At 38.1% G+C, this 26,646-nt stretch overlaps 1 protein-coding gene across 5 annotated transcripts in view; it reads right to left on the bottom strand.

Moving 5' to 3' along the window:
• RHBDD1 (rhomboid domain containing 1) overlaps positions 1 to 26,646 on the bottom strand; it is a 45,890-nt gene that overhangs the window by 17,683 nt on the left and 1,561 nt on the right. For 2 of the 5 annotated variants that reach the window (XM_055723524.1, XM_027811824.2), the window contains exons 2-5: positions 16,515 to 17,033; positions 13,115 to 13,247; positions 4,568 to 4,656; positions 2,863 to 2,913 (exon numbers count right to left, since the gene is read on the bottom strand). In XM_055723524.1, coding sequence (XP_055579499.1) covers positions 2,863 to 2,913; positions 4,568 to 4,656; positions 13,115 to 13,247; positions 16,515 to 16,947 — 706 coding nt within the window. In that variant the 5' untranslated portion in view covers positions 16,948 to 17,033. Of the gene's footprint in view, positions 1 to 1,498; positions 1,545 to 2,862; positions 2,914 to 4,567; positions 4,657 to 13,114; positions 13,248 to 16,514; positions 17,034 to 19,107; positions 20,931 to 23,307; positions 23,393 to 26,646 lie in introns of those variants that run through there. The other 3 variants (XM_055723525.1, XM_027811825.2, XM_027811823.2) reach the window with 3 other exon arrangements.

Genomic DNA, 26,646 nt, shown 5'->3' with positions numbered 1-26,646 from the left:
CAGCACAATATCATTTAGCTGTTACATACACTTTGGATGCAATCTTCATGTATCCCCCTCATTCCCCTCTGCATTATGTTAATCTGAATTAACATTTTCTCAGCTACAAATTATTTTCTGGAAGCTTCAAAACTTTAAGCATGAAGACTACAAAAATTCTGGTACTAAAAGCATGAAATGATCCGATGAAAGAAAAAGGATATCATATTTTAAGTTTGCACTATTACTGTAAATGTTTGTATGTTTGATGTTTACCACTGCCATCAAGTTGTAAGTGTTCACAGAGCCATCATCTTTTATTTTACAACAAGAAAAAGTTCGGTAGAATCCACATGTTCAAGGTGTTCCTATTAATCAAAATAAATGTCCTAAGACTTTATTAATGAACTGCATTTAGCAAAAATTCAGTTAATAAATACTAAATGCATGAAAATTACACTTTAAATATTTTTTTCTTCTAAAGCTGTTACCCTGTACTGTTTCATAAAATCTGTTCCGATCATAATTTCTTCTATTTTTCTATTTAAATTGGTATTTAAAGGCATATAGTAATAAATCAGCAATACAAGAAAATGAAAAGTTAATCAAGATATGCATCATTAGCCTATGGCATTGGAGAGAGTTTTCTTAATTCACAGATGGCCAAATTTATTACATATATCATACACCAAGCAAAAGGTTAAATCTTCCATAAAGACTTCTGCAAATAGGATGAAAGACAATTACAAAGAATATACACAGGGAATAAGCATAAGAAACACTTTTTTTAAATTGCATTTTTAAGTCATTTTAGAGAAATGAATTCACTAAAAAAAATAATTTAAAAAGTAGTTACATTTAAACCCGAGCTTGGGAGAGAGAATAATTCGTATTAACCCTCTCCTTTATCTCCCTTTTGTCCACAACAACTCAAAGCAACAGCATGGTTACTCTGGGGAGTACCCAAGACCTGCAAAAAAACCCCAGACTTCCTTGCTACCACCCTGCTACAGTATCTTTTCCTCAGGTGCTATGTAGTCTCTCACCATGCTAGATATTTCACATGAAATATCTTCATTTTTCCCTGCTTAGGAAGAGCTGGAAAAAATAAAGGGCTATTCAGAATCTGCTCCTATTCCACAAGGGTGGTCTTTTACATCCACCCAAGCCCCAAGGAGCTGGTGTATGTACAGTGGCTGCAATAGATTACGGAGTTTAAATGTAAAGTACAAATTCTTATCTTTATTAGCCATTAAAGTACCTTTTCCAATATAAATATGCGGAGTTTCCATCCACTCTGCTGTACTGGAATACTGAAGGAAGATTTAGTGTTTATGAACATGGAATACAGAGCAATGTAAGCAGCTCACCTGGGCCCTGCTAGACAGAGCAGTACTTACAGCTCAGTGAACACCTTTAACTGGGCTGAGACATGTGGGATTTATTTAATGTAATAATAAAATTGGAGGTAGATCATGGAGATCCACAATCCAACACGGACAATAAAAGCAGCACTAACCTTGGCTCACTGCGGCTCAGAGTAAGCACGTCTCCCTTATAAAAAGCTATAAAAAATAAAAAAACCCTGCATGACTAAACATCAGAGAACAGTGAGAATGATCAAACATATGAAGTAGTTTTCACATAAGCAACCATATTGACTACAGCTTTTCAACCAGATAGAAAAGATGACTATGGTGAGTATAGAATGGAAGTATATAAAACCATAAAGACTATTAAAGAAATACATAAAGAATGAAGACTTAGTTTCTCTTCCCAGAGAAGAATTAACGTGCACCAAATGAAATCAGCAACTAGTGGGTTCAAAACAAAAATGACAGATCCTACACCAGGAAGTAAACTCTGTAATTCTTCTTCTGTGATGTTGTAGGTGTGAAAAAGAGTTCCCATCAACTCAAACAGCTTTTGACAAATTCATGGAAGAAGATTCTACCACAGGCTATTAAAGACAAAATTTCGCCATAAAGCTTTCTGCCGAGAATGTCTTTAAGCCACAAGCCACTGCACACTGGTAGGTATTTGAGGGAGTTATGACTATAAATTTATCCCATTCTTACAGCAGATGCCTAGGAATGAGAATAAATCACTGCAGGAGATAAGATACACCAGGCTATACATCCCTTAGCTTTGATCCAACACACAGCCCTTCTCACAGCTGGCTCCTCTTCTGTCCCTCCCAGACAAGGCCTCCACCTGTTATTTCTATACACTCCACATCTAATGATTCAGTGCTGCATTCAAAGTGTGCCAGTATTCCAACTATCCATCTATATACTGTGAAGATAGCCTGTATTTATTCTGGTGAGGAGTGGGCTTTTTGCATTTAAATTACTTGATTTATAAAAAGTGTTCGGAGGAAGAAGTTCCTTATCAGAGGGAGAAAAAACCCATCCCAGAATGGAAAAAAACCACCCTAGAATGGAACAGATATATTTGCCAGATCAGGGCAGATTTACCAAGGTCCACAGACCTGCTTTCAGTAGACACAATTTTTCCCCTGCTACAAGTTATGCAAAAGGGATGATATTTCCCCAGGGTAGCATTTTATAAAGTCACAACCTTAATTTGAGGTTGAAAGCCTCTTGCACAACATAGATCCACACACTTCCCTTAAAAGGGGAGACATGCCCAGAGAAGTAGTGCCAGTTTAGCAAGTACGTATATGTGCAGAATGTTTTGATTATTATACATGTTTCCATTTAACTAGCTCCTCTATAGGTTTTCTATCATTAGCAAAAATAATTTTTAAAGTTTAATTGAGTAAAGTTTTTTTTTTCCTCAAGTGCCATGTATTCCCTCACCATGCCAGGTATTTTACATGAAATCTCTTCCTTTTTTAGGTAAGTGGGTGACAGTACTTACCTGAATAATAGTCCCTTGGCCTGGCAGGCTCAGTAAATGAAAAAATGCCACCTAAATATAAAAACACATGTGCTATTAGAATAAAATAATCACACTGTCTTTCTTTATAAAATACAAATATCAAAGTAATCTTTCTTTCAGAGCCTGTTTCACGATACAAATATAAACCACAGGTATCTATGAATTTTTTCGACATCAGTGAGACAATATAGTATTGGTAAGCTTGTAAACTGTTTCAGATTTTATACTATCATCCCATGTTGAAGCAACATATCCATGTAGACTAGAAAGATGCAAACCTACCTAACAAATGCTCTTCAGAACATAAAATGAATAATTTCTGCACTGAGACTATACAATTGCTAAAATAGGGTTAATGCACAGAAAATTCAGGACAGGAGTAACACTGCACTGTTTCTGCTCTTCTACACAGGAGAAAAAGATGGACCTGTGTGCTGGAACATTCTTTCCTCCAAGTCTTAGTCACACAGCAGCTGTCACAGCAGCAGAATCGCCATAGCACGTTTCACCAACAGTACCATGGGTTTTATCACAGAATCCTAAAATAATTCAGTTTGGAAGGGACCTCAGAAGGTCCCTAGCCCAACTCCCACTGAGCAGGGGTAGCTATGAGATCAGACAAGGGTACTCAGTCCGAGCTTTATCTTGTCAAGTCTTGAAAACATGGAAGGATGGAGACTTCTGAACCTCCCTAGGCAGTTTGATCCAATGCCTGCCTGTCCTAATACCCCATCAGATGGCTCCCCCATGCCACAGAAACATGCAATACTGACATTTAACTGATGTGATGCTTTATGTCTGGTCACTGCGGTGGGGTAGGAAATCTGACACTTCAGTCTCTATTTAGCCACTTAAAACCGCTAAACATACACGACTTACAGACTGTACCACTGAACTGCAATAAAACCTCCTGTGAAAAGCATACATATTTGAACAAGTAATTTCCCACTGTACAAATACCATATCCCTGGCCAACTTGATGGCACAGTCATGAATAAAGTACTCGATCTAGTAAGTCATCAGACAAAACCCAAATAATTCTGACAGCCAACCCCAGCACAGCTGTCGTGACAGGGCTTAAGACTTCCAATTAAAACGCTGAAATTTTTGGGAGAGTTCACATACAAGTTTGCAGGGCTGCATTTAAAACAACTGTTAGACTAAAGATACGATGTTTTTTAAAAGTAAGTATTACTACAGCTTTTCATATTGTAGTAAAACACAGTTGTAAGCTTGAGCATTCCAGTACCAACTTCTCAAACATCCTGCACTCTTTTTCAAACTGTTGGGACTTCCACTAGAATGGATGCAAGTAGTAGAAATCAACATGAAAGCATATTGTGCTCTGGCATATTTTCATGGCTTCCTCACACTTTAAATGAAGTGACATTATCACTGACATCTTATGTGAAATGTTTTACTCTACATAAACATTTCAAAAGCAGGGTAAAGTGTATTCCTTTAAGTAAAAATATCTGAAAGACACATTTACTGGTTCTTATCATTCATATATAAGAAAAAGAAGTTGACTTTTTTCCTTCTGCAATCACTTTAATAATTAACATATCTTTAATTGCCTAAAAACTTCCTGGAATGGCCTGCATTTCTATATGAAAGACTTACTGAATTTTAAGAACAAAAGTGTCTCTTCTGCAGATTTTATAAATTCAACAAAATTACATACCTGCACAGGCTTTCATGATCTTTTTCAGAGGTCCCATGGTGTACATCAATCCAACAAGAATCCCTGCAAGATGCCCAGCAAAAGAAGTCCTACGAAAAAGGAAAATCTTTTGATTGATGGGAAGAATTTTTTGTAGGGATGCAAAAGGGGAAGTGCAGAGTATGTTGTAAGCAACAAAGTCCCCAAGTGAGACCAGGCATAAAGAAATGACTTGCATAGAAAGGACATAGTGCCAAGTTTTCTTTCTTCCTAACTACCTTAAAATTAGTAGATATATATAGTTACAGAAAAATATCTAACATATCCTGAAGAAGCTAGAAACTAATTGGAGAGATCATTTTAATTCCTTGTTTAAAGGACAAAATTACTATTTTCCTAAAAGCGTTTAAAGACTTACTGAAGTAGGAAACTAGTTTTCATCTATAAAAAACGTAAATCCACAGAATTATACTACAGTGTCTAAGTGGGATCTACCAAAAACATTTACAGTTTCAAGTAAAAGCATAAATACAGCACTACTGCCCCATCAATACAATCCTACAAGTAGTCTAAGGATGAATGCAGATCCATTAAACTTTGTAACACAGTGCATTCAAAATTAAAAGAATGAGTGAAATACTGATATCCAAATTCTTTTCTATACGTAAAATTTCTATATGAAAATGGACAATGATATTTTTAAGGAACGAAAAACCTCTACAGCCTTTGAGAAATCAATATGGAAGCACATGTTTACAGTAAATAAGATTTGCTCCAAGTATTGCCATGACTGTGGGGTACTCTATAAACTCATAAATCAATATTCACATTCAAATTAAAAGTTAAAACTCTTTTCAGTTGAATAAGGTTTAATGACTATTAGTAAATCGTTCACTTCTATTATGAAGTTAGAAAAGCCAACACACTGAACATTAAGATTTCCTAGTATGTGCAGTTACAGATAACTCAGTTCACTGGATTTATACTGGCTGTCCAAAGACCCAAGTAATATGAGCTTTTTTTCCTTTATAAAGCAGAAATGAAGCCTCTGTTTCATGTAAAAATAGATCTAAACATTATGCTTTTTACATTCTACTCAGAAATGCAAAAAAGTTATACAGATGACAGCATATGCACTCATCATAATACAGCTTCCAGGCATCACTAGTAAAACTGTACAAGAAATTGCATGTGTCACTAAGGGGGAGAAAGACCAAATCTAAATCCACTCTTTTGCCACCTACTTAACCACAAACATCTATTCTGCTATGCAGAGCTGTGGTTCTCTGCCTTAAGTAACCACAAATTTTTCCAAGAGTGAAAATTTATAGGCAAGAGGTAGTTACCAAAATGAAGTACCTATAAGGAATTAATTTTCCAAACAGATTTTCCAAATTTGTTAAGAAAACACGCCTGACTTGGAGTATGTCTATACACAGAAAACATTAAATACTTCAAAATACCTTATTCTAGAAATCACCAACATGAAACTGATTTGCCTATATTCCTGGCAGTATTTTAAACATATTTTACACTCATCTTGATTTATCTGAGCACAACACTGCTCCATAAAACCCAAAGTCAAGGTCTTTGCTGGCAATACAGTGAAGTTGTATATTTACACAATATGAATGATCAAAACCCTTCAACTTTAAAAAGTCTTTGGAGGGATAATTTCCACTTTGTATCTATTCAGTAGGTTAGTGTACTAAATGTCTAAACAGTATTAATTGTTTAATTATAAATTATATTCAAGGAATAAAGTTCCAAGCTCAAAACCAGTGAGTCCCAAAAAAGAAGAAATTGGGCAAAAACACCAGGAGGCCTGCATGTGTGAAGAAGGAGCTCCTGGACAAACTCAAACACAAAAAAGAAGCCTACAGAGGGTGGAAGCCAGTACAGGTAGCCTGGGAGGAACACAGAGAAATTGTCTGAGCAGCCAGGCATCAGGTCAGGAAAGCTAAAGCCCTGAGAGATTAAATCTGGCCAGGGACACCAAGGGCAACAAGAAAAGCTTCTATAGCTATGACAGTGGTAAAAGGAAGACTGGGGAAAAGGTGGGCCCTCTCTGGAAGGCCACCTGGGACACATAAAAGGCTGAGGTACTCAATGACTTTTTGCCTCAGTCTTCACCAGCAAGTGTTCCAGCCACACTGCCAAGAAGGTACAGGCAGGGACTGGGAGTGTGCTGTAGAAGACTGGGTTCAAGACCATCTAAGAAATCTGAAGATGCATAATAAGCCCATGGGACCTGGCGAGATGCACCCACAGGTCCTGAGGGAACTGGCAGATGGAGTGGCTAAGCCACTATCCAGCATATTTGAGAAGTGGTGGAAGTCCAGTGAAGTTCTCACTGACTAGAAAAGGGGGAAATACAACCCTCATTTTAAAAAATTGAAGAAAGGAAGACCTGCTGAACTACAGGCCAGTCAGTCTTACCTCTGTGTCTGGGCAAGTTGACAGAGCAGATCCTCCTGGAAACTATTCTAAGGCACATGGAAAATAAGGAGGTGGCTGGTGACAGCTACATGGCTTCACTAAAGGCAAATAGTGCCTGACAGATTTGGTGGCCTTCTACAACAGCATGGATGAGGGAAGAGCAACCAGTATCACCTACCTGGATTTGTGCAAAGCATTTTAACACTGTCCCACATGACATCCTTGTCTCTAAATTGGCGAGATTTGCAGTTAACAGATGGACCACTCAGTGGATAAAGAATTGGCTGGATGGTCACACTCAAAGAGCTGCAGGCAACAACTCGAAGTCCAAGTGGAGACCAGTGATGAGTGGTGCTCCTCACAGGTCAGTACTCAGGTCAAAGGACTACAGACTAATCACTAGCTTCTGTTCCCAGATAAAACTATTTGTTCCACAATTATTAGGTCACATTATTTGTGGATGCAACCAAGGTAAGAACACCAGAAGCAGAAAACAGATTTGTCAAGAAAAACAAATCATGTCAAATCAACCAAAATACCTTCTTTTGACAGGGCAATAAGCCTCATGGAAAGGGAGAGCTAGCAGATGTCACACATCCTTTAAGAACGCAGCTGTCTCACAGCATTTGTCTCAAAGAAGATTTAAAAACCTTAAACTCTAAAAGTACAGCAGATCCCCAAGTGGTTGGAAAGCCTGACTTGATACTTAACAGTGATTCATCATCAAACTTAGGATACGAATCAAGTGGATTTCTGCAAGAGTCTATTCCAAATATTTAAAAATTACAAGCTAAGAGAAGCTGTAAGGGTCACTGGAGATGGCATTACGGTTTAAAGCAACCCTGACAAAATGAAGTAGCGGCATGGAAAAAACAGGCTGCAATTCAGCTCTGAACATACCACTGAAATCATCAACTATACGAACAGGCTAGAAGCGAGTGGCAAGTAGATCTTCAGGATAGACCCCGGGGCACACACTGAATTACACAATAAAGCACAGATCAACACGTCACACCACTACAGAAAAGACAAGCGTTTCACTGGAAATATGTAAAAATGAGCACTATCTGTAAGTAAAATGAAGTAGCCTTCCACTCTACTCAGCAAATCTGAAGGGATCACAATCACTTAAGTCCACTGGAGAATTCCCCCGCAGATACAATCATCTTAAAATACAGAGAAGATTGTCACAAATAGGAACGAATACACTCTCCACATTCTCAATCTATAGGATAAGGAGTAACACACGTCACTCACAGCAACAGATTTAAAAACATTTAAGTAGCAGAATTCAGATTCACATGGATCCTCTATAATCATTCTTATTTTATAAAGAAAATAGACTGGAATTATTCAATTTAAGTAAATTACATAAAGTAACTGTTTTACACATGCAATTAATGTTCTTCTATCCACATGCCTTGGTTCAAAGCAGATACTCCTGTTTTCAATTAACTATATTTGAACAACTAATCCTAAATAATACTTCAATGTCGCTCTTGTCATTTTACTACATTTTACAGTGAATTTTAATTTTCAGTAGATTGCCTTTTTTTAAAATTTGTATAAAAATCTTTCCTATAAGGCTGTATGCGTTTTATCTTTAGACATCTAAGTTAATGGCAAAACTACAACTGTTTTCAAAAGGTAGGATTATATGCCAAATTTAGAAATAAATGCCAGGGATTTTGATTGAAAATAAATCAATAAACAGTCTACAAACAGCACAAAATAAATTGTATGAAGAAGTCTTGCCCAAGCATGTATTACAAAGGCTCCTTTCACTTGTATTATAAATTCCACTCTTCTTTCTTGACTAATCCAGAAAATTGAGGTTACTCCTATTTTCTGGTTTTATATATAGTAAATAATCCTGGATATAATTAAAAACTCCTCTAATATCAGTGATAAAGCAGCCTCCATCACCAACTGATTCCAAATTACGGCTTTTTACACCAGTCATAAGAATAGCAGCATCTTGACTGGAATGTGTATTTTACTAGGTAAAAATTAACTGTTGTTTTTCAGTTAGAAAAATGAAGAAACATTCTCATGATGGCAACATGATAAACTACTGCCTGTCTTCCTGCTGGTTAATAAAGACAAATTGACAGATAATTATTATTTTTTCCATCATACAATTTTCAGCTTCTATTCAGTTCAGCTGAACTTTGAATGGGAATAAACCCAGGGTATTTGACTTTTTACATTGCTTGTTTTTTCTCTAAATGTCAATGAGCTTTATCAATATTAACTAATGTTCTCCCTGGAACCAAGAAATCCAAATGATGTCTCATTTAACTTGTTTGAAAATGTAGATATCCCCAGAGATCTTATTTATCTCAACCATTCACTTCATACTAATGATAATTATGCAGTATGTCTAAATACCATTTCCTGAAGACATTTGCCACCAAGCTGATGTGCCCATTACTTCAGAAAAGTCTTCTAAACAGAATTAATTATACTTTTTCATTTGGCTGTGTAATTTCCATGAAAACTGGTATCATGAGAGGGAAAGCCATTCAGACTGCCTTTGTTATTCACATACAAGAGATTATGACCCACTGTTTACAAGCCTCTCTGTATTAATTTTTACATTAATATTGTTCCAGTGTCCTTACAATGAATTCAAATGAATTCTTCACTGTTGGTGAATTCATCCTGGATTGTTTCAATTCGGTGTCAGTTGTCCGATTCAAATGCAAACAGAGCAAGAAAGCCAGCACCTATCACTTAACTTCCCTACCTTCTTCCTAACAGCAAACCCCAGACTGGTAACCATTACTATTTAAGCATGTAATTCTACCACAGGGCAAAGCTACTTACTTAGCAACAAAAGTATGTCTTCAGCTTAAGACATTGCTGCAGTGTTTTGTGAAAAGATCTTACTTCCATGCATCTCTTATTCCAAGGCTGCGCTAGGAAGCATGTGTTCACTTAACAAGCAAACAAAGGAGTAATATCAAAGTAAGGTACTACAGGAATCTAGATCAACTTCATTTCTGAAAAAGTTAATTTTTGAGAGTGTGGGAATCCAATCTATGTATTTATACATCGTTTATTTCCAAACTAACACAAGCAGAGTCACCTGCACATGACAATTTAAACAATTTGCCACAAAATTTAATCTTGCTTAGAAAGCAGGCCATGCTGGGTTTGATTGAGGTTTTTTGGGTTTTTGGTTGGTTATGTTTGTGGGTGTTTTTTTGTTTGAGTGTGGGGTTTTTTTGTTTTTAATGAAAAGCTCAGTATTTGTATTATGCTTACCTGTTCGACCATGATCTGCTTTGTTATTCTGATTTCCAGTGGATCCTTGAATCCAGGTGAAATGAAGCAACAACTAATTGTCATTGTTGATTCATTATACATTAAACCGTGTAACATTTTTATTGTCAGCTATGAATGCTAATGACAATGATCTGCACCTCTATTGCCAAATGTAGATCTGTTGCTATTCTGCTGTGCTTGTGTCCTTGTGTAGGATAGTTCTCAATTTGCAGTCTTCTCTTTTTTTAAGATTAAGAACTCTAAAACCATCTTAAGTTGCCAAAAAAAGAAAACAAGTCACAGAACTGGCTCAGATCAACACTTACCCGTACAGTTTATTTAGAAGAAGTTATGAAGAGAAACTTGGAAACAAACTTAAGGCTATAACTAATTTAGAAAATAGAAAAAACTCAAGTAAGAATTATACATTTTATGGACTGCATCATCCACGTATCCGGAAAATGTTTTCAGACATCTGAGTCAAAACATAGGTCAAAAGGAGGCCTAGAGAAATGCCTGTTAGTTTTCAGAGATGCAGTGAGCTACAGAAATCTTAAGACATCTTTGAGATCCTCTGAACTCCAGAATAGCAAGTTTCACTATTTCAACAAACTATGAAGAGAGCAATTCTGGACAGTCACAAACCTCAACACTTCTGAATGCTGAAAAAAACCCCATCTCTACCCTTCTCCACTCATAGCTTCCCACTCTCCCATTTTAATCCTTTGTTACTCTTAACTTTCTCAAAAATAAGCTTGAAAAAAACTGTGATGTCCAGCTTCCAACCCCAAAGTGTCTTCTTTGTCAATCTGATAAATACTTCAGTTAGTTCAGAAACAACCCGATAGATAAGCTTTTCCCTTAATAGTGAGTATATGTAAAGCACCTCAATGCAAAAGGGACAGATGACTTCAGATACTACATGCTCAATTCTGGAAAAGGCACAGAGATCAAACTTTTCACATGCCTGTTCTTTTGTCAAAGAAATAATCTCAAGGATTGCTACATGAAGCCTACGTTTCAATATCCTTACTTTATGGAAGGTAAAGATTAGAAAGGTATTACAGGTCTTAAAATTTCCCCGTAACAAAAACATTAATGAGAAAGACATGAATTTAACTGATGCCAGTAAAACCTTAAATCCTCTCCTAGAACACAAATCAAAGTTTTCAAGAGCCTCAATATAACTTCTAAATCCTTCATTGGCTATGGATTCTTGGGTGATCCTGATACTTCATCAGTCCACTAAGGCAGGTCCAAATTTAGTGCACGTATTTCTGACTGGACAGAAATCTGCCCCAGTTACTGACCTCTTACTTATTCAAAACTAAATTATGCAATTAGATCTACAAAGGGACACCATTTAATCAGACATTTCAAATATTACAACATGCCCTGAGCACACAGATAAGCATGTAAAAGCAATGCTCTGAGAGCTACAATTGTTACGGTTCATTTCAAGGCAGCAGTCAGTTACTAATTAAATATGCTGTGTTCTAGGACATGAATTTCTGGAGATTATTATTTGTTTTCCATGGCCCCCATTATCATTTAAGTGTTGTGAAATTGTCCTATTAAGATTGCATGTAACAATGTAGAAGTTCTTTAGATGAGGCAGCAATCTAAGCTTCCATAAAATTATGAAAAGATTTTTTGACGTTTCTGGACCTTCTATTCACTGTCTACCCCAATGACATTTCTGCAGTAATGCAACTGAAAAACAGTAGCACCCAACCACTGAACTCATGTTTTTCCTCTAACAGATAGAGTATGGTAGGCTCACTGTTTTACTCCAGACAATGTTCTTTCATTATTCTTGAATAAAAAACAGTAATATTAAACATATCACCAAATAAAAACTATGTTCAGCTAACATGACAGTTTATATTTTTCAGAAGAATGTTTTTAAGGCACTGAAAATTTTGGGTTTACACTTGTAGTAACGCCATGGAAGTGACCTCTCAAGCTCACGCTTAAAATTGCATTTGGAACAAAGTACTCTGTAGTTCTTTTAACCTACAATTCCTTGCTGCAGTCAATCAGGCAGTAAGTCATAAAGCAATACGCCCAGTGTTTAACATGAGTAATATCTGAACACTTATTCTGGTCTAGGAAATGTTTTATCTGCTATATTTTAGTACCTGACAAAGAATATGTCCAGTATTGCTCCCCGCTTTTTTTTTTTTTTAATTGTTTCTGAAAAGTAGGAAATTGCATATAACTGTAAATTTGGTGTCTGTACTTCGCATATATTCACCAGTATGACTGACAGTTATAAAATATTATACAAGAAAGTTACTGATTTGCAACTAGAACTCCTGAAATGAATTGCCAAGGAAAAGAAAGGCACTGTTCTCACAGAGGCAGGGGTGGATGAACTGTGCTGGCAGAACTGGGCACTCAAGAAAACTGAAGGAGATGATCAGCAAGATGGCAGGACAGTGAAACTGCATAAAATTTGCAGAATACTGGATGACAGAGGAGTGACTACAACAAATGGACAGAAGGAACTAGGATAGAAATAGCAAGCAAACTTTGGAATGCTTTTTGCTAATGAAGCCCTTGGCACTACAGTATATTAGTTTGGTTACTTTGATGAAAATGCATGTCCCTTTTCCTTGTCCATCAGCTTTTATTATCTTCCTTCAAATACTTAGGAATACCTTCTGGGCATGGTATTTCGGTTTTTTGTTTTGAAATGTGCTCAGAATAGAGGGTGTTAAGGAAAAAAAGCAGACTGTAGCCTCAACGCTCCATCTGGATACCAGCTAACACTACACATACTTCATAATACATTTCAAACTACTTCAGGTATTTCAAAAGTCAGGAGAAGAGACCTGGGCTATTAAATACACTTACCCTGGGGAGATTAAATGAATAGCCACCAGCTCCACCCAACAAGCATATTTACTGGATATCTGCAATCCAAGGACACTGCTGACTCTTCCTGGATTGTAATGGTTGTTAAGAACTTTCAAAGCAAACAAGACTCCTGCAAACAAGACAAAATCACATAAAGAAAGAGGTACTTGTGCCCAGGTAACAATGAAATGCAAACAACGTTAACTACTGAAGTACCATGCAATTTCACAGCACCATGATGCATACTGTTGCATGCCAGAACAGCAGTTCTGAACTCTTTTTTCAGCGATACTTTTCAGTGACGTAAAAAAAAAAAAAAAGCACATATTTGTATAACAGCCAGTTTTAATCTGCTTTTTAATATGCCTACTCACTGTATGTATTCAAGTATTCAAACTATACAAATGTAGTTTTTAAATGGGAGTTCTGTTGAAATAATTGAGAAATTTATTGAGCTAAAAAAACCGTGCCATCAGCTGAGAAAAGCCATTACTGAAAACAAGACAGATATACATGAAGCTCAACAGTAGGCTCAAATTCTGAATTAATGGAAAATCATCTTACATATACTCCAGAATCACTTGTTTCTGAAAAAAAAAAGTAAATAGATCTCCTTTAATCACAATAAATAATCATTCATTTATAATTGACTGCAACTGTTTGATTATGCAAACAATAGCCAATATGACAGAATAAATTCACATAATGTATTGGAACTTTCAAAATGTTTTTGAAAAAGTTCCTGTGAAGAGAAAGCTCACACAGTTATCTGGGGAAAAAAATCTGGAAATTTGAAAAATAAAAGATTTGACATGGAAAAGATCGCAGAGTTGAAAGTCAATACAGATATACTAAATAAAAACATGAAAAGGTTTCCCTCCCCTCCCAAAGAAAACAAAATAGCAAAATTCCTTAATCTATTCAGTGATGTAAAAATTGTTATTCTAGGATCAAATACAGACAGGAATGTGTGCACGCACATACACACATGCTCAGGCTACTGCTGCTGATAAAACTGGACTTGTTCAGAAACTATAAATTTATTAAAGGAAAGAAACGTTTGATAGCAGCAGCATAGTTTAGGAGTCATCTCCACCCAATCCACCCCACCCTTGGCTCACCAGAACACTGTTTGTACAGCTTCATGGTGGTGGGGGTTTTTTGTTTTTTTTTTTTTTTTTTTTTAAGCATCTGCTGGAACTGCCTGACCTGGTATATTGTCAGGTTCCATCCAGGGGGACAAGGGGCAGGTCTGTTTCACCTATTTAAAATAAAATTAAAAAATCCAGGCATCCTAAAACTCTTAAAATCTCTTAAAGTGAATGGTTCATAAATACCCGTACAGACTAGCTCTTAAAGAAATAGTTATCAGGAAAATCCTCATATTTTCTTCAACAGCTGTTCTGTATACATGCCACTTGTCCCAGCTGAAGAGAAACTACCTATGCTGAAGGTCACATTGAGAATGTTGAAGGTTTAGAAAGATCAACTATTGAGTAGTTGATTGTCAGACCTACTTTAATCTGCTGCCTGAAAAATGGTCAAACGCATGTGCACATTGGCTGCGGACCCCATATTTCCAAGCTTCGAATACTCAAAAGATGCTGCAGAAGGTAAGCGACATCAGAACAGGCTGCAACACAATGCTAGACCTGAACTATCTACTTTGCAGAACATGTAAATTAAGCTTCAATTAGGTAATCCCTAAATTGTCAAAAGGCTTGATTTTTCGTGCTCTGCACAAATGGCTTAGTAGGTTAGAGGCTTAGTCCCACTACCTTTTTAGTTCACTAAAATACATATGCTCCAGCTGATATTGTAGCATGGCTGATGTGAGTTTCTTTTAAGGAATGACATGAGGACCCCATCTGGCCCATCATAAATACTTGAAATTTTCACCCTTCTCATTCCTAGTGAGAACCGGGTTGACACTAGGCTGTTTTAAAGTACGGACTGATAGGAACATCTAGGGAAAGCCTCACGTGGACGGTGCACTATATAAGTGAATACCCGAAACACATACTTCTTCACAACTTCCAGGTCTCAATTTCTCATCCCACAGCCTAAGATGATACAAGAAAAGAGGTTCAAAAAGAATCTTGATGGCAGCACCTCCAAGTCGTTCACAAAGAATAATGCTACAGAGCTCACTTCCCCCACGAATCCCCCAGCAATAGTTGGGAGTACCGTGTAAGAGCTAACCTTATAAAGCTGAGACCGGACTGAGTGCACACGTTTCAGTCAGTTTACCACTAATAAAATATATTCAGTGGGGTTCTGCAGTCACTGTTAGGGAACAGCAAGAGTGGACACTCCGCAGAGGGGTAGCTGAAAGGAAGAGGGGTCCCACTCGCGCAGTCCCTGGGCAGGGTGCACAAGGCAGGCTGGTGACAGTAAGTGGGGCTCGCCAGGCACAGATTCAGCTCAGACAGGGACAACACAGAGGATTTGAGCTTAAAAGCAGCTGCTGAGCAGTGAGGTAAAAAAAGGCCGCCAGCGAGGCTTCCCTCAGCCATCTCACACACCTCTTTTCCCACCAGTTGGAGGTCGGTCACAGCTACCCAGGATCAGAGCTGTCCTTAAGCAAAGGCAGCCAAACCCCTCAGGGGAAGAGGTGGCACTCAGGGCCCCTAACAGCCACCGTAAAGGCCAATATTACAACTCTGCATGTCTCCTTACCAAAGGGTAGGCAACCAGAGAGTCTGTTAAGCTCTGAATGAGCAATTGAATACCACAAGAAACCCTCAGAGGTGTTGAAACACCTTCCTCATAGGTTGAAATGGAGGGCTTGCCTTCTAAGAATGCTAGGTCCTAGTGAGAGCAAGGAAAAATCATACTTGTCTAGAAGAGCAGTGCTACTTCTCCACTTGACTACAGATTTTTTTTAAGAGTTCACTGACTTGAAACTTTGACCTCCTAAGTAAGGTGACCAGACCATTACTCGAAGATGACCAAATTCAGGTGCTTGGATGCTTCTAACAGAAGCAAACCTATGAGAGTCTCTCTAAAGACATGCATGAATAATTTGTAATCTGAAGACAGAAATTTTAAAGTGATAGGCTTTTCTAGAACCCACCTAACACAAGCGTTATTTACATCAGAAAAAGAAAAGCTTCAGTCTTCAGTGACATTGAACAGAGAACTGTTCTACTGGGAAGACTGTATATTTCAAGCTCTCAGGTAAAGGTACTACTGGTCACAAGAACATGAACTGAACCACATAATGTTCATACCCAGAGTACATGCTTTAAATTAGAAAACAAGTTAGCTTTACTAACAATCACACGCATGCATATAGCTGCGTACCTATCCATTTTCTTCATTCAACAAATATTGGTACATAGCACCTATAAATACTAATTTTACCTATGTAAACTGGACCAACTATGTGCCTTACCTGAAAAACCTACAGCACAATTCATTTCATACGAAGGATCATCCAGAATTTTCACAAGCATGAATTCCAGAACCATATAAACAACTCCAATCAGCACGGAAAATACTGCAATTATGTATGCAAACCATATGCTCTTAAGTTTTTTTTCCAGCATCATCCCCTTCCAAAGCATGGAAATCATGTTGTAATACAAATGCCAGTCATCTGCATGGTGGACAGGAGAAAGCAGTAAACGCTCCCAGTTCTTTCGGTAAAAGCCTTCATTTACACTGATACACACTTCAGACAGTGGCTTCACAGGATTCAGAAAGAGAAAAATATTCAGTGCAAGTACCCCAAGGGTAACAGAAGGAATGTTCTGGAGTCCCACTTGAGAAATTTGATAAAGTAGCAAAAGCAGTCCAGCATTGACTCTTCCTTGCCTTCGCTGCATTATTACTACTTATTCAAAGGAATGTGAAGATTATTCTGATTTCTAGTCTCTTGTTCAAATTCAAGACCATACGAATTCTGGAAATTCTGAAAGAAAAAAAAAGTAACTGTATTATTATACGTATACAGGGGTGGTTTAGACATGTTCCCATTGATACTGTGACTCTCTCAGAATTATTAAATAGTTCAGGAAGGAAACCAGTTAAAAATTCTTTTCTAGAGTCTCAGTTTTCAGGTTTCCTATCTTTGCTACATTTTTTTTCATGACCATTTTCCCAATTTTTACAAATATTCAGTACAAGCCAAGAATGAAAATTAAAATAAGCAATTTCAAAATGTAACAGAGACACAGCTAAGTACTCCTAAATGTAAGCTTTGAAAATTCTTATTGCTTTCCTAGTGGCTAGAATTCAAAGTTTAGTTTAAAAGTATACAAGGAAAAAAACCAACCAACCTGTAGGAGAAAATCATACACAAAAACAGCACATAAAATTTCCAGCTACAGCAAAATATTCATCTTTGCCCTATTTATGCCAGATTACATGAAGGATTAAAAAGAGCTACAGAAGTTCTAGATCTAGCTAGAAATAGGGTTACCATAACAAACTGAGAAAGGGCATCGAGCTTAAGTGTGCAAGCCGATAAAGAGAGGAGGAAGGAAGCTGCATTACAGAATATAGCACAGGGTGACATGGAGTTTCTAGAGACTGGAACCACCTGCAGGAGACAGGAAGAGACACTGAATTTCAAGGAGCTTCTGTGGGCCACCTCATCTTGGCCACAATGCAGGAGCCCAGGTGGGTTTACCTCTGCACTGCTGGTTGCTCTGCTTCTATTGCTGCAACCAACCCCACAGCACATTTGCCACCATCCATGAGTCTGTATAAAGTATTGGCCATTTTTCTCAGTCAGCAACACCTAAAGCCAGCTTTCACCTCTGCAATCCAACTCTATTCACCTTCTCCTGCAGCAGTTCCTGCAACTTGTTGTAGGGGGCTCTATACAGCCACCTTCCACCTTTAACACTTCCTTAAAATATGCAGGACCCATCAGTAAAAAAGGCATATTGCTTCCCATTTTCTAGTAATTTATTATACCGTGGGGCCTCTTCAGCATGTCACCTCCTCCTCTGATGACATTCCAAAATCTTTGCCTTCTGGCCAGTCCACGATCACTTCCAAGATTCCTGGACAGCTGGGGGTGCCTACTTGAGCTTGTTTTGTGAACAGCGACCCACTTACTCCATGTAGCATCAGTTGCATGACATGTAGAGAAAACCTTCCCTTTGAACATCCAGCCCAGCAGCAGCAACCAGGGTGCCAGGAGAGCTATGCTTCAGTACCGATCACTTCCAAAGCAGCTTGAACCCCTGTATAAGTCACCAGTATCCCTTTTTCAGTTGGGGTATAGCAGGCCTCAAACCCTTTATATCCCTGACTCCAAAAGCCAAAGGGTTTAACCTCGAATCTCCTCCGGTGCCTTCTGTCAAGGCTCCACGTTAAGGCCATTCTCCCCAGCCGCAGTGTAGAGCACATGTTTTACACCTTGCTCTGACTGGACTGGCCCAAGGGTAACTGCATGAACTATCTCCTGTTTAATTTGTACAAAGGCTTGTCATTGCTCAGAGCTCCACTAGAAATCATTCTTCTTCCTGGTCACTTGATAGGCAGAGCTTACAATCAGACTGTAATTTGGAATGTACCAACCCACAACGTCCAAGAAAACTTTTGTTTTCTTTGTAGTAGCTGGTGGAGACATAGCTGTTACTTTGTTGATCACATCCATTGGGATCTGACTACATCCACCTTGCCATTTTATTCCCAAAAAATGGATCTCCTGTGCAGGTTCCTTGACCTTACTCTGTTTTATAGCAAAACCAGCTTTCAGAAGCATTTGAACTATTTCCTTCCCTTTCTCAAAAACTTCTGCTGTATTACCCCACAGGATGATATTGTCAATACATTGCATGTGTTCCAGAGCTTCATGCTATTTCAGTGCAGTCTGGATCAGCCCCTGGCAGATGGTAGGGCTGTGTTCCCACCCCTGGGGCAGTCAATTCCAGGTGTACTGGACAGCTCTCCAAGGGAAAGTGAACTGTGGCCTGCACTCTGCTGCCAAAAGGATTGAGAAAAACACATTAGCAATATCAACAGTGACATACCGCTTGGCTGCCTTTGACTCCAGTTCATATTGAAGTTCTAGCATGCCTGGTATGGCAGCACTCAACAGCAGCGTGACTTCATTCAGGCCATGATAGTCTACTGTTAGTCTCCATTCTCCATTACACTTTCCCACCGTCTGTACAGGTGGTGAGTAGGACCCATCTTCTTTTGTTGCCAGAACTCCCAGAATGGTTTTTCCCACTTTTCAGATACATTTTCCACAGCTGAGATGCACGTCTGTAAGGAGGAAGAGAGATTTTCTTTGTATTGCCAGAGTTGGTGAGCCACTTCATCCACTGCTCTGCCTCTCCAGGTCATTACTGCCAATGAGTTGGCATATGATGATGGTGTACGCCAGAAAAATTTCCACCACATGGGTTGTGTGCATTAGATTTTGACTGGATCTGTGGGTGACTGTGTGTTGTTCAGGTCATAATAAAACATCTCTAGCACAGCTAACTCTTTTAGATACTGGATACCTCTTTCCACAGTGGTCCACATGCCTGGGTGACATATAACATCTGCCTTGAAGGAGTAAGTTTCCTTCATGCTTCATAGCAGTTGCCTCCAGAGGCAGAGAACTTTGTCCCTCTTCCAACTGCCTTTTCAGTGCCCCCTTCCCTAGAAAGCAGTCCCATCTGCTTGGCTTCCTACCCTCTGAATTCCAGGCTACTGGCCCCATTATTCCAGCATCGGATCAGCTAGGTGATAATGTGCTTATCTGGACGATGGCTGAAATCTTTTCCACATATCCCACAGTTCACTCAGGGATAGGTATTGAGTTGTTACCTCTTGTTCTCCTTCTTCCTCCTGCTGTTGTGGTGGCCCTGCTTTGTTCTCCTTTACTAAACAAGCTGAATTTCATGTCCATTGCTTCTTGTATACAGGGGCAACCGGTACCAGCACAGCTTGGTCCTCTGGTTCAGCTGCAGTGCCTGTTCTGTCATCAGAACCAGGGATCTTCTTTTCCCCTTGAGGGTACTGAATAGTGTTGAACAGGACTCGGTAGGCACAGGCCAGGCCCCAGCACATTGCAGTGACCCATGTCTCTCTGGAATCGCCAGGCCGACAGCATACTTCCAAACATTTGACCAGTTTTTTCAGATTCTGCACTTGTTCAGGGGTGAAGTTCCAAACCACTGGAAGCGTGCACTGTCCTAGCATCCCACACACCCTGCCACTCATAACTATCCAGCCTCAGAGCAGATCTCTGGGTGGTATTCTTAAATAGTTGTTTAACCCTAAACAAGATCTGGAACACATTCAGCAACGTGCTGGTTCCTGGCAATATGACCATGCTAGTTCCAGCATCCCAAGGACATCCAAAATTTTCAAATGGTACTGTAATTAGCCTGGTGGGGAAGGGGAAGATGTGGGAAGATGTCTCCTCCAGAGGCTGGCTTTCCAAGGAGGAAAGGTAAAAGGCGTAATTATTAATAGTTTCCAATAGATGGCTCCCGAAGTACAGAGGTGGTGGCAATGCTGAAGTACAAATACCAGGTTAGTCTCACAACCAGCAATTTCATCATGAACCAGTGTTACAAAGTACAAGAAAATGACAACCTTAATCCAGCCCTCAGAAATGATAAATATCACAACAAAGAACATACAGCAAGTAAGTTGTTCTTAAGAGTCATGCTATGAAACAAGTGCAACAACTCTTAAGAGCAAATAAATCAACATTGTGACCAGTGACTATTAAACCAATATAATGAATGCTTACAACAAATTTGTTTTGACACACTCTGGTGAAATCTGTCCTTATCTCAACACCTTGTGCCCCCCATCAAGTGCCAAAAAAGGACTGCTATGGTTTAAGCCCAGCCAGCAACTGAAGTACCACAAAGCTCCTTGATCACACAGACCCCCACTGGTGGGATGGGGAGGAAAACTGGAAAAAAAAGTTAAACCCATTGGTTGAGATAAGAACAGTTAATGGAAATAGAAAATATAATAATAGTAATGAAAAGGAAGACTACAAAGAGAGCGAAATAAAACCCAGGAAAGGCAAGTGATGAATGATACAATTGCTCACCAACTGCTGACTGATGCCCAGACAGCCAGTCCCCGAGCAGCGACTGGCATCTCCCCAGCCATCTCCACCCAGTTTATATACGGAGCATGATGTGCTATGGTATGGAATATCTATCCCCTTTGGCTGCTTCAGGTCAGCTGTGCTGGCTATGATCCCTCCTGGCTTCTTGTGCACCTCCTCATTAGCAGAGCATGGGAAATTGGAAAGTCCAGGACTAAAAAGTAAGCACTACTTAGCAACAACTAAAACATCAGCGTGTTATCAACATTGTTCTCATACTAAAACCAAAAACTGTACCAGCTACTAGGAAGAAAATTAACTCTATCCCAGCCAAAACCAGGACATCTACTTGCATCTAAGCAAAAGAAGCATATACTTCCATGCAAGTTCACACACATAATTTATTAATGCCACTTCTTTAAGTTTTTCCAGTCTCTGGATTTCTCTTTAAATTGCATTTATGCCTATCAGAGCACTAAGGAAAGGATGGGAAAAAAGAAAACAAACCCTGTCAGCAGCCACAAAACAACTGTAGTAGAACAGAATGGAAAGAAACGTATTTGCTACATTAAAAGCAAATTCACTGCATTTTTTCCCATGCTCTAATCTCAGAGATGCTACATAACATCTAAGTCTTGCCCAACACAGAGTGAAAAAAGCAGAAATATGCTTTATACCAGGCCTCTTGAACCTAAAACTAATTACACTGGTGCCTTTATAAACTGGTTTCTAATCCTCACAATTTACCTACAGAGACCACAGCTGTAATCCCTACAAAGTTCAACCAAGCTAAGACCTCAAAATGCAATTTTATTGTTGCAGATAATTACCATTGTCAACTTGTGACTTTTTAATGTCAACATTACAAAAAAAGTAGATAACCACAGTTTAATCAACATCATTCTCTTCTTCCACATTACCTACCAGCTCTGATACCAGATATACCAACATCCCCAAACTGTTCTTATGTGCATCTGCCCGAACCTGAGTTTTCTCATACTACTGACAGAGCTACATTTTTTTCTACCACAAAACAGTTGACTTAAAAACTGTTAGAATTTAAAAGTCAACATCATTTAAACACAAGTTACGTGGAAACCCCAATATCCTGCCATACCATGTTGTTCAAACTGCCAACTACTAGTCTTACTTTTTAAAGTTTCCAACCCCTCTTTCGATACTGTTTAATTTCCAATTTAAATAATTTTAACATACATGCACCTAGGAAAAGAAACCCTCAAACACCACATATCCGTACAATAATCACATACTACGACTAGGAACAGTTTACACCATTATTAAAGTAGTGCTATGTATTATAAATTGTTCCCAAGCAATCAAAAATGTCAGCCAAGACACATTATATGTTTGATTATAAAGACAGAAGAAAACAGTAGTTATTTGAGAGACTTCTGGAATGCAACTCACTTAAAATATATAGAGCTTTCAACGGTTTGAACATTCTTTCTCAGCCTCTACTCCGTTTATTAGAAGTCTAATGAGGCTTGAAACAATGAAGCACTTTTCCCTTTTTCTTTTTTGAAAACATGCCACCCACTTCAAAATGTACAAATTTCCAGAGCAGACTTGAAATGGACATTTGTCTTGCATCTAGGCTGCCACGTGTCTGCATTTTTGTCACCTACTCAAGATAAATGTCTGAACTAAACATTCCCGGAATTTGTTTGTTGGTTTTGTGCTAACCAAGTGCAAAACATTTAAACTTTTATTTTTTCTGTGACAACCCCCCTTGCTCACTTGGCAACCATGAAATATTATGACTTCCTACTACTGAAAAATCATGTAATAAAGTAAATATTTTAGTAAATACCAGTTTTAAATGAAATGTTATACTGTCTTCTCCTATAGCTGTAATTTGAAGTTAGAGCAAAAGAATCTCCCTGTACCCTTGCTCTCCCCAAAACACACAGAACTACCCTGAAATTCTGATTTATGACTATGTGAAGTAAAATCCAGCCTATTGCCTTTCTCCTTAAAAGAAAATTACAAAAAAAAAATATCATGCCACAATGCAAGCCTAGGTTTTTTATGAATAGATGGACCCATAGGACATCCCATTCCCACTGAGGCCAAATGCAGCTGCGATCTACAGATTTTGCTGTTGCCCACGTAGCACAACCTCATCTTCAGATTTGTCACCAACCTTCTCTCTCAAACTGCTTTGTTCTTCTCACTGCTTTGCAAAAATGATTTGCAATGGAGGCACTTCAGCATTGTGTAACTCTCTGCTAAAGGAAAGAAATCCCAGGGTTACTCTTCCAGTTCAGATCAGCAGTATGATTTTGAAGTCAATTTCTCCATTGCTCCCACAGAACTCACTGTGGTTCCCATTGTGGATTGGCCTGAGTGAGCATGAACTAGTCTCTTTTCAGATGAAACTAAATCAGATGTGCTGCAGAAAAGAACCCAGTGCACTTCAGAAAAAAATCAAACATTCAGCCTATGTGTCCAGATTAGAGCTAGACCACTGTAAAAAACACTTCAAACATGTAGAAGGTGAATATCAGATCCTGAGCATAAACAGATTCACACTACACTACACATCAGTCTCAATAGGCCCATGCTACTTGTCTATGAAGATACAGTCTCAGGGTACAAAGACTTATCCAAGCAAAGATGGAAACAGAAACAGTTTTTAGGGCAAAAGAAGAGTCCTAAAAAGGAAGCAGAAGCAAACTGTACACCTTTTTACTATTGCCTTCAAACTTTGGAAGCAGGAGGGAAGGCAGGCAGGCATAACAGAAAACAAAACAATGCAAGAAAAAACTCAAAAATTTGCAACATAACGAATCACCCTGTTTATATTTAATATGTATGCAAGGAGAAGGTCAACCCCAAGCTGTCAGTTACAATAAACTTTGAAACATATAGTCAATTAAATAGTTCATAACAAAAGACAAGGTTCTGACATAATTATAAAAATAATTACTTTATGAGGAATGACTTCTGAATTAATCAAATGGACCTTTAAAGGGCATAATGCACTTTCATTCACAAAGGGAACAATGAACTTCAAACTGAAAAAACACAACATTTCAGAATTTGGTATGAGAAGTCATGCATCCGTAATAAAATGTTTTAAAATAATTTTGAGTCAGTAACTACCTTGCTCAAAGGAAAACACAAAGTTAAATATCAATATAAAATGACTGCATAAAGGGCTACTTTTTTTTTTTATTATGCCACATTTTGAATGTCTTTGAAAGTTTTCTGTGAGAATAAAGAAGTTCCTCTGCCTCTTATGTCTGTTTCAGCATGAAAATTGAAAATGTTTGGTTTTTTTTATTTCTTTAATCCTCTTAAGTACTACTAGAAAGAAGCCCTTAACAAAATAAGCTTTTAAGCTAACAACTTCAACTAAAAACTGAAAACTGTTCTGCAGCATATGCCAATTACTATTCACAATAAAGTTTAGACATGTTAAACAATACACGCCAAGAATCCTTTTGGACACTTTATCCTAAAATAAATGAGATAGTCCCTTCCGTTCATTCCTCCAAAAGTTAGGTCAAATCTCATATGCAAAGCCTAAGCATTTAGGCTTTCACTTGCCTCATTAGTTTGACTATTGCTATTTAATCTGAAAATAAAAATACTTAAAGGCTGCAACCTGTCCATCGATCAGTTAAAAATACAGTTATGCAAATTGTTCGATTATAATTAGTAACTTGCAATATCACTGCCAATTTTGGACTCATGTTTTCATCCACAAGAGAAATCAATTTACTTAATATATTTATAATTATTTAAATCAGAATCAATATACAAACCTAAACATCAGAAGGAGCATCCACTGGACTTTTAAGACCTACCATTGTAAAGACCAAATATATATTCTCTGTCATCATTTGAGACTACTAACATTACCTCTAAAATGTGCTTAACTATATTTTATCAAACTGCCTTTGTTTCCTACACAGCACCCACTTCGAATTCAAAAAATCTTCAAATTATTCAGTCGGCTACAATGACACTGAAGTCACAGCAAGCAACACTTCCTTATATCACGCAAGGATGCAGCATGTAGAACCAATCAGCTTCCTTAGACCACTCTCGGGGAGATATAAACTTGAAAGTTTTAATTCTAGCTGAGGTTAGTCTGATTGTCTAAACAGTCCTTTGGTTCTAAGGAGTTACTCCACCACCATGCACAGCCAGAATCAGCTGCATATCTGTCAGAACTTCCCTCAGAGCTAAAGTTCACTAAGCACGGACTGGAAGATTTATTCTGGAAATTAAATTATGCATTTCAGACACCTGCTTAACCCTCAAGCTGATATAATGCACTATAGGTGATTTACACTTTGGGCATTATACAACAGCAGAATCTGAACAAAACCAGTGATCCCAAGTTGCAAGAAAAAAAAAATTTATAAACGTTTAAAAGGCAAAAAACCCTCAACCCTGTAACAGCCATAAGATGAATGTTATTTGATGTAACAAAGTCTTCAAAACCTTTTCGGTTTGTGAAAACTCAGAACAATTACTGACACCTTGTTTATGCTGTGATCCAGGAAATTACTGGAAATCTATTAATTATGTGACTAACCTACCACTAGATTCACTCCCTCCTGATCTTTCAGTTTCTCATTTACCTTTGGTAGGCAACCACAGTGGAAGTGGTTTGTTCACCTGCCTCAAAATCAACGCCTAATCTATGGTGAAAAGGATTTGCTTGTAATACAGACACTAATGATACTCCCTATTTCGTCGTCTGGAGACAAAGACCACACCAGTCTTCTCACAGTGAAATATAAATCAGCTCCTGAAATGGAACAACCTAATAAAGAAGCTTTTCATGGTTGTAGCTTATTCTAGTCAAGAAGCTGATTATAAATACACTGTCAAAAGAGTAGGTTTTGCTTATGTAAGTTTTATATAAAATAAATTCTTCTGCAACTGCCAAATCAGTAAGCCATTTTAGTGTAAAAGACATAAAAAGCAAGGATCTTTATAGCTTTTTATAATTTACAGATATCAAAGTCCACATTTTTGCAACTCTCCCTAGAAACTACTAAGTTGTCCTTCATTGAAACAATTAAAAAAATATCTGTTTAGGATCTATACAAGAGCCACACCAGCAATGTGTTGCCACTCTTTTTCTGGTTAGAAAACCCAGAAACAACATAGAAGTCATTTTCTCTACCTCTAAATTTATACGCCACGTATAAACACACAAAGCATCTCTGACCAAGTTACAAAGAAAAAGGAACAGATAATTTCTTTCTTTGAAGCATCAGCTGTTGCTGAACCTTTGTGGTCAGTTAGTCAGAATTACTTCATCTTAGTATTTTGACGGGAGATAATGGCCATATTAAGGCCCTTCCCAATCTTGTGGAAGGAAGCCCACACAGAAGGGTCTGGCAAACACTCTTACTGTCCCTATCTCATAACAGGCAGTAATTAGTAGCTACCTCTCAAAATGCTATGATGCATCTTACACATAATTCAAGTTAGATAAGTAAAATAATCATAAATAGCT

The sequence above is a fragment of the Falco cherrug genome, chromosome 11, assembly GCF_023634085.1.
Source record: "Falco cherrug isolate bFalChe1 chromosome 11, bFalChe1.pri, whole genome shotgun sequence".
NCBI lineage: Eukaryota > Metazoa > Chordata > Aves > Falconiformes > Falconidae > Falco > Falco cherrug.
Note: the sequence above shows the minus strand (reverse complement) of the source record. Positions and strands in the feature narration are given on the sequence as shown.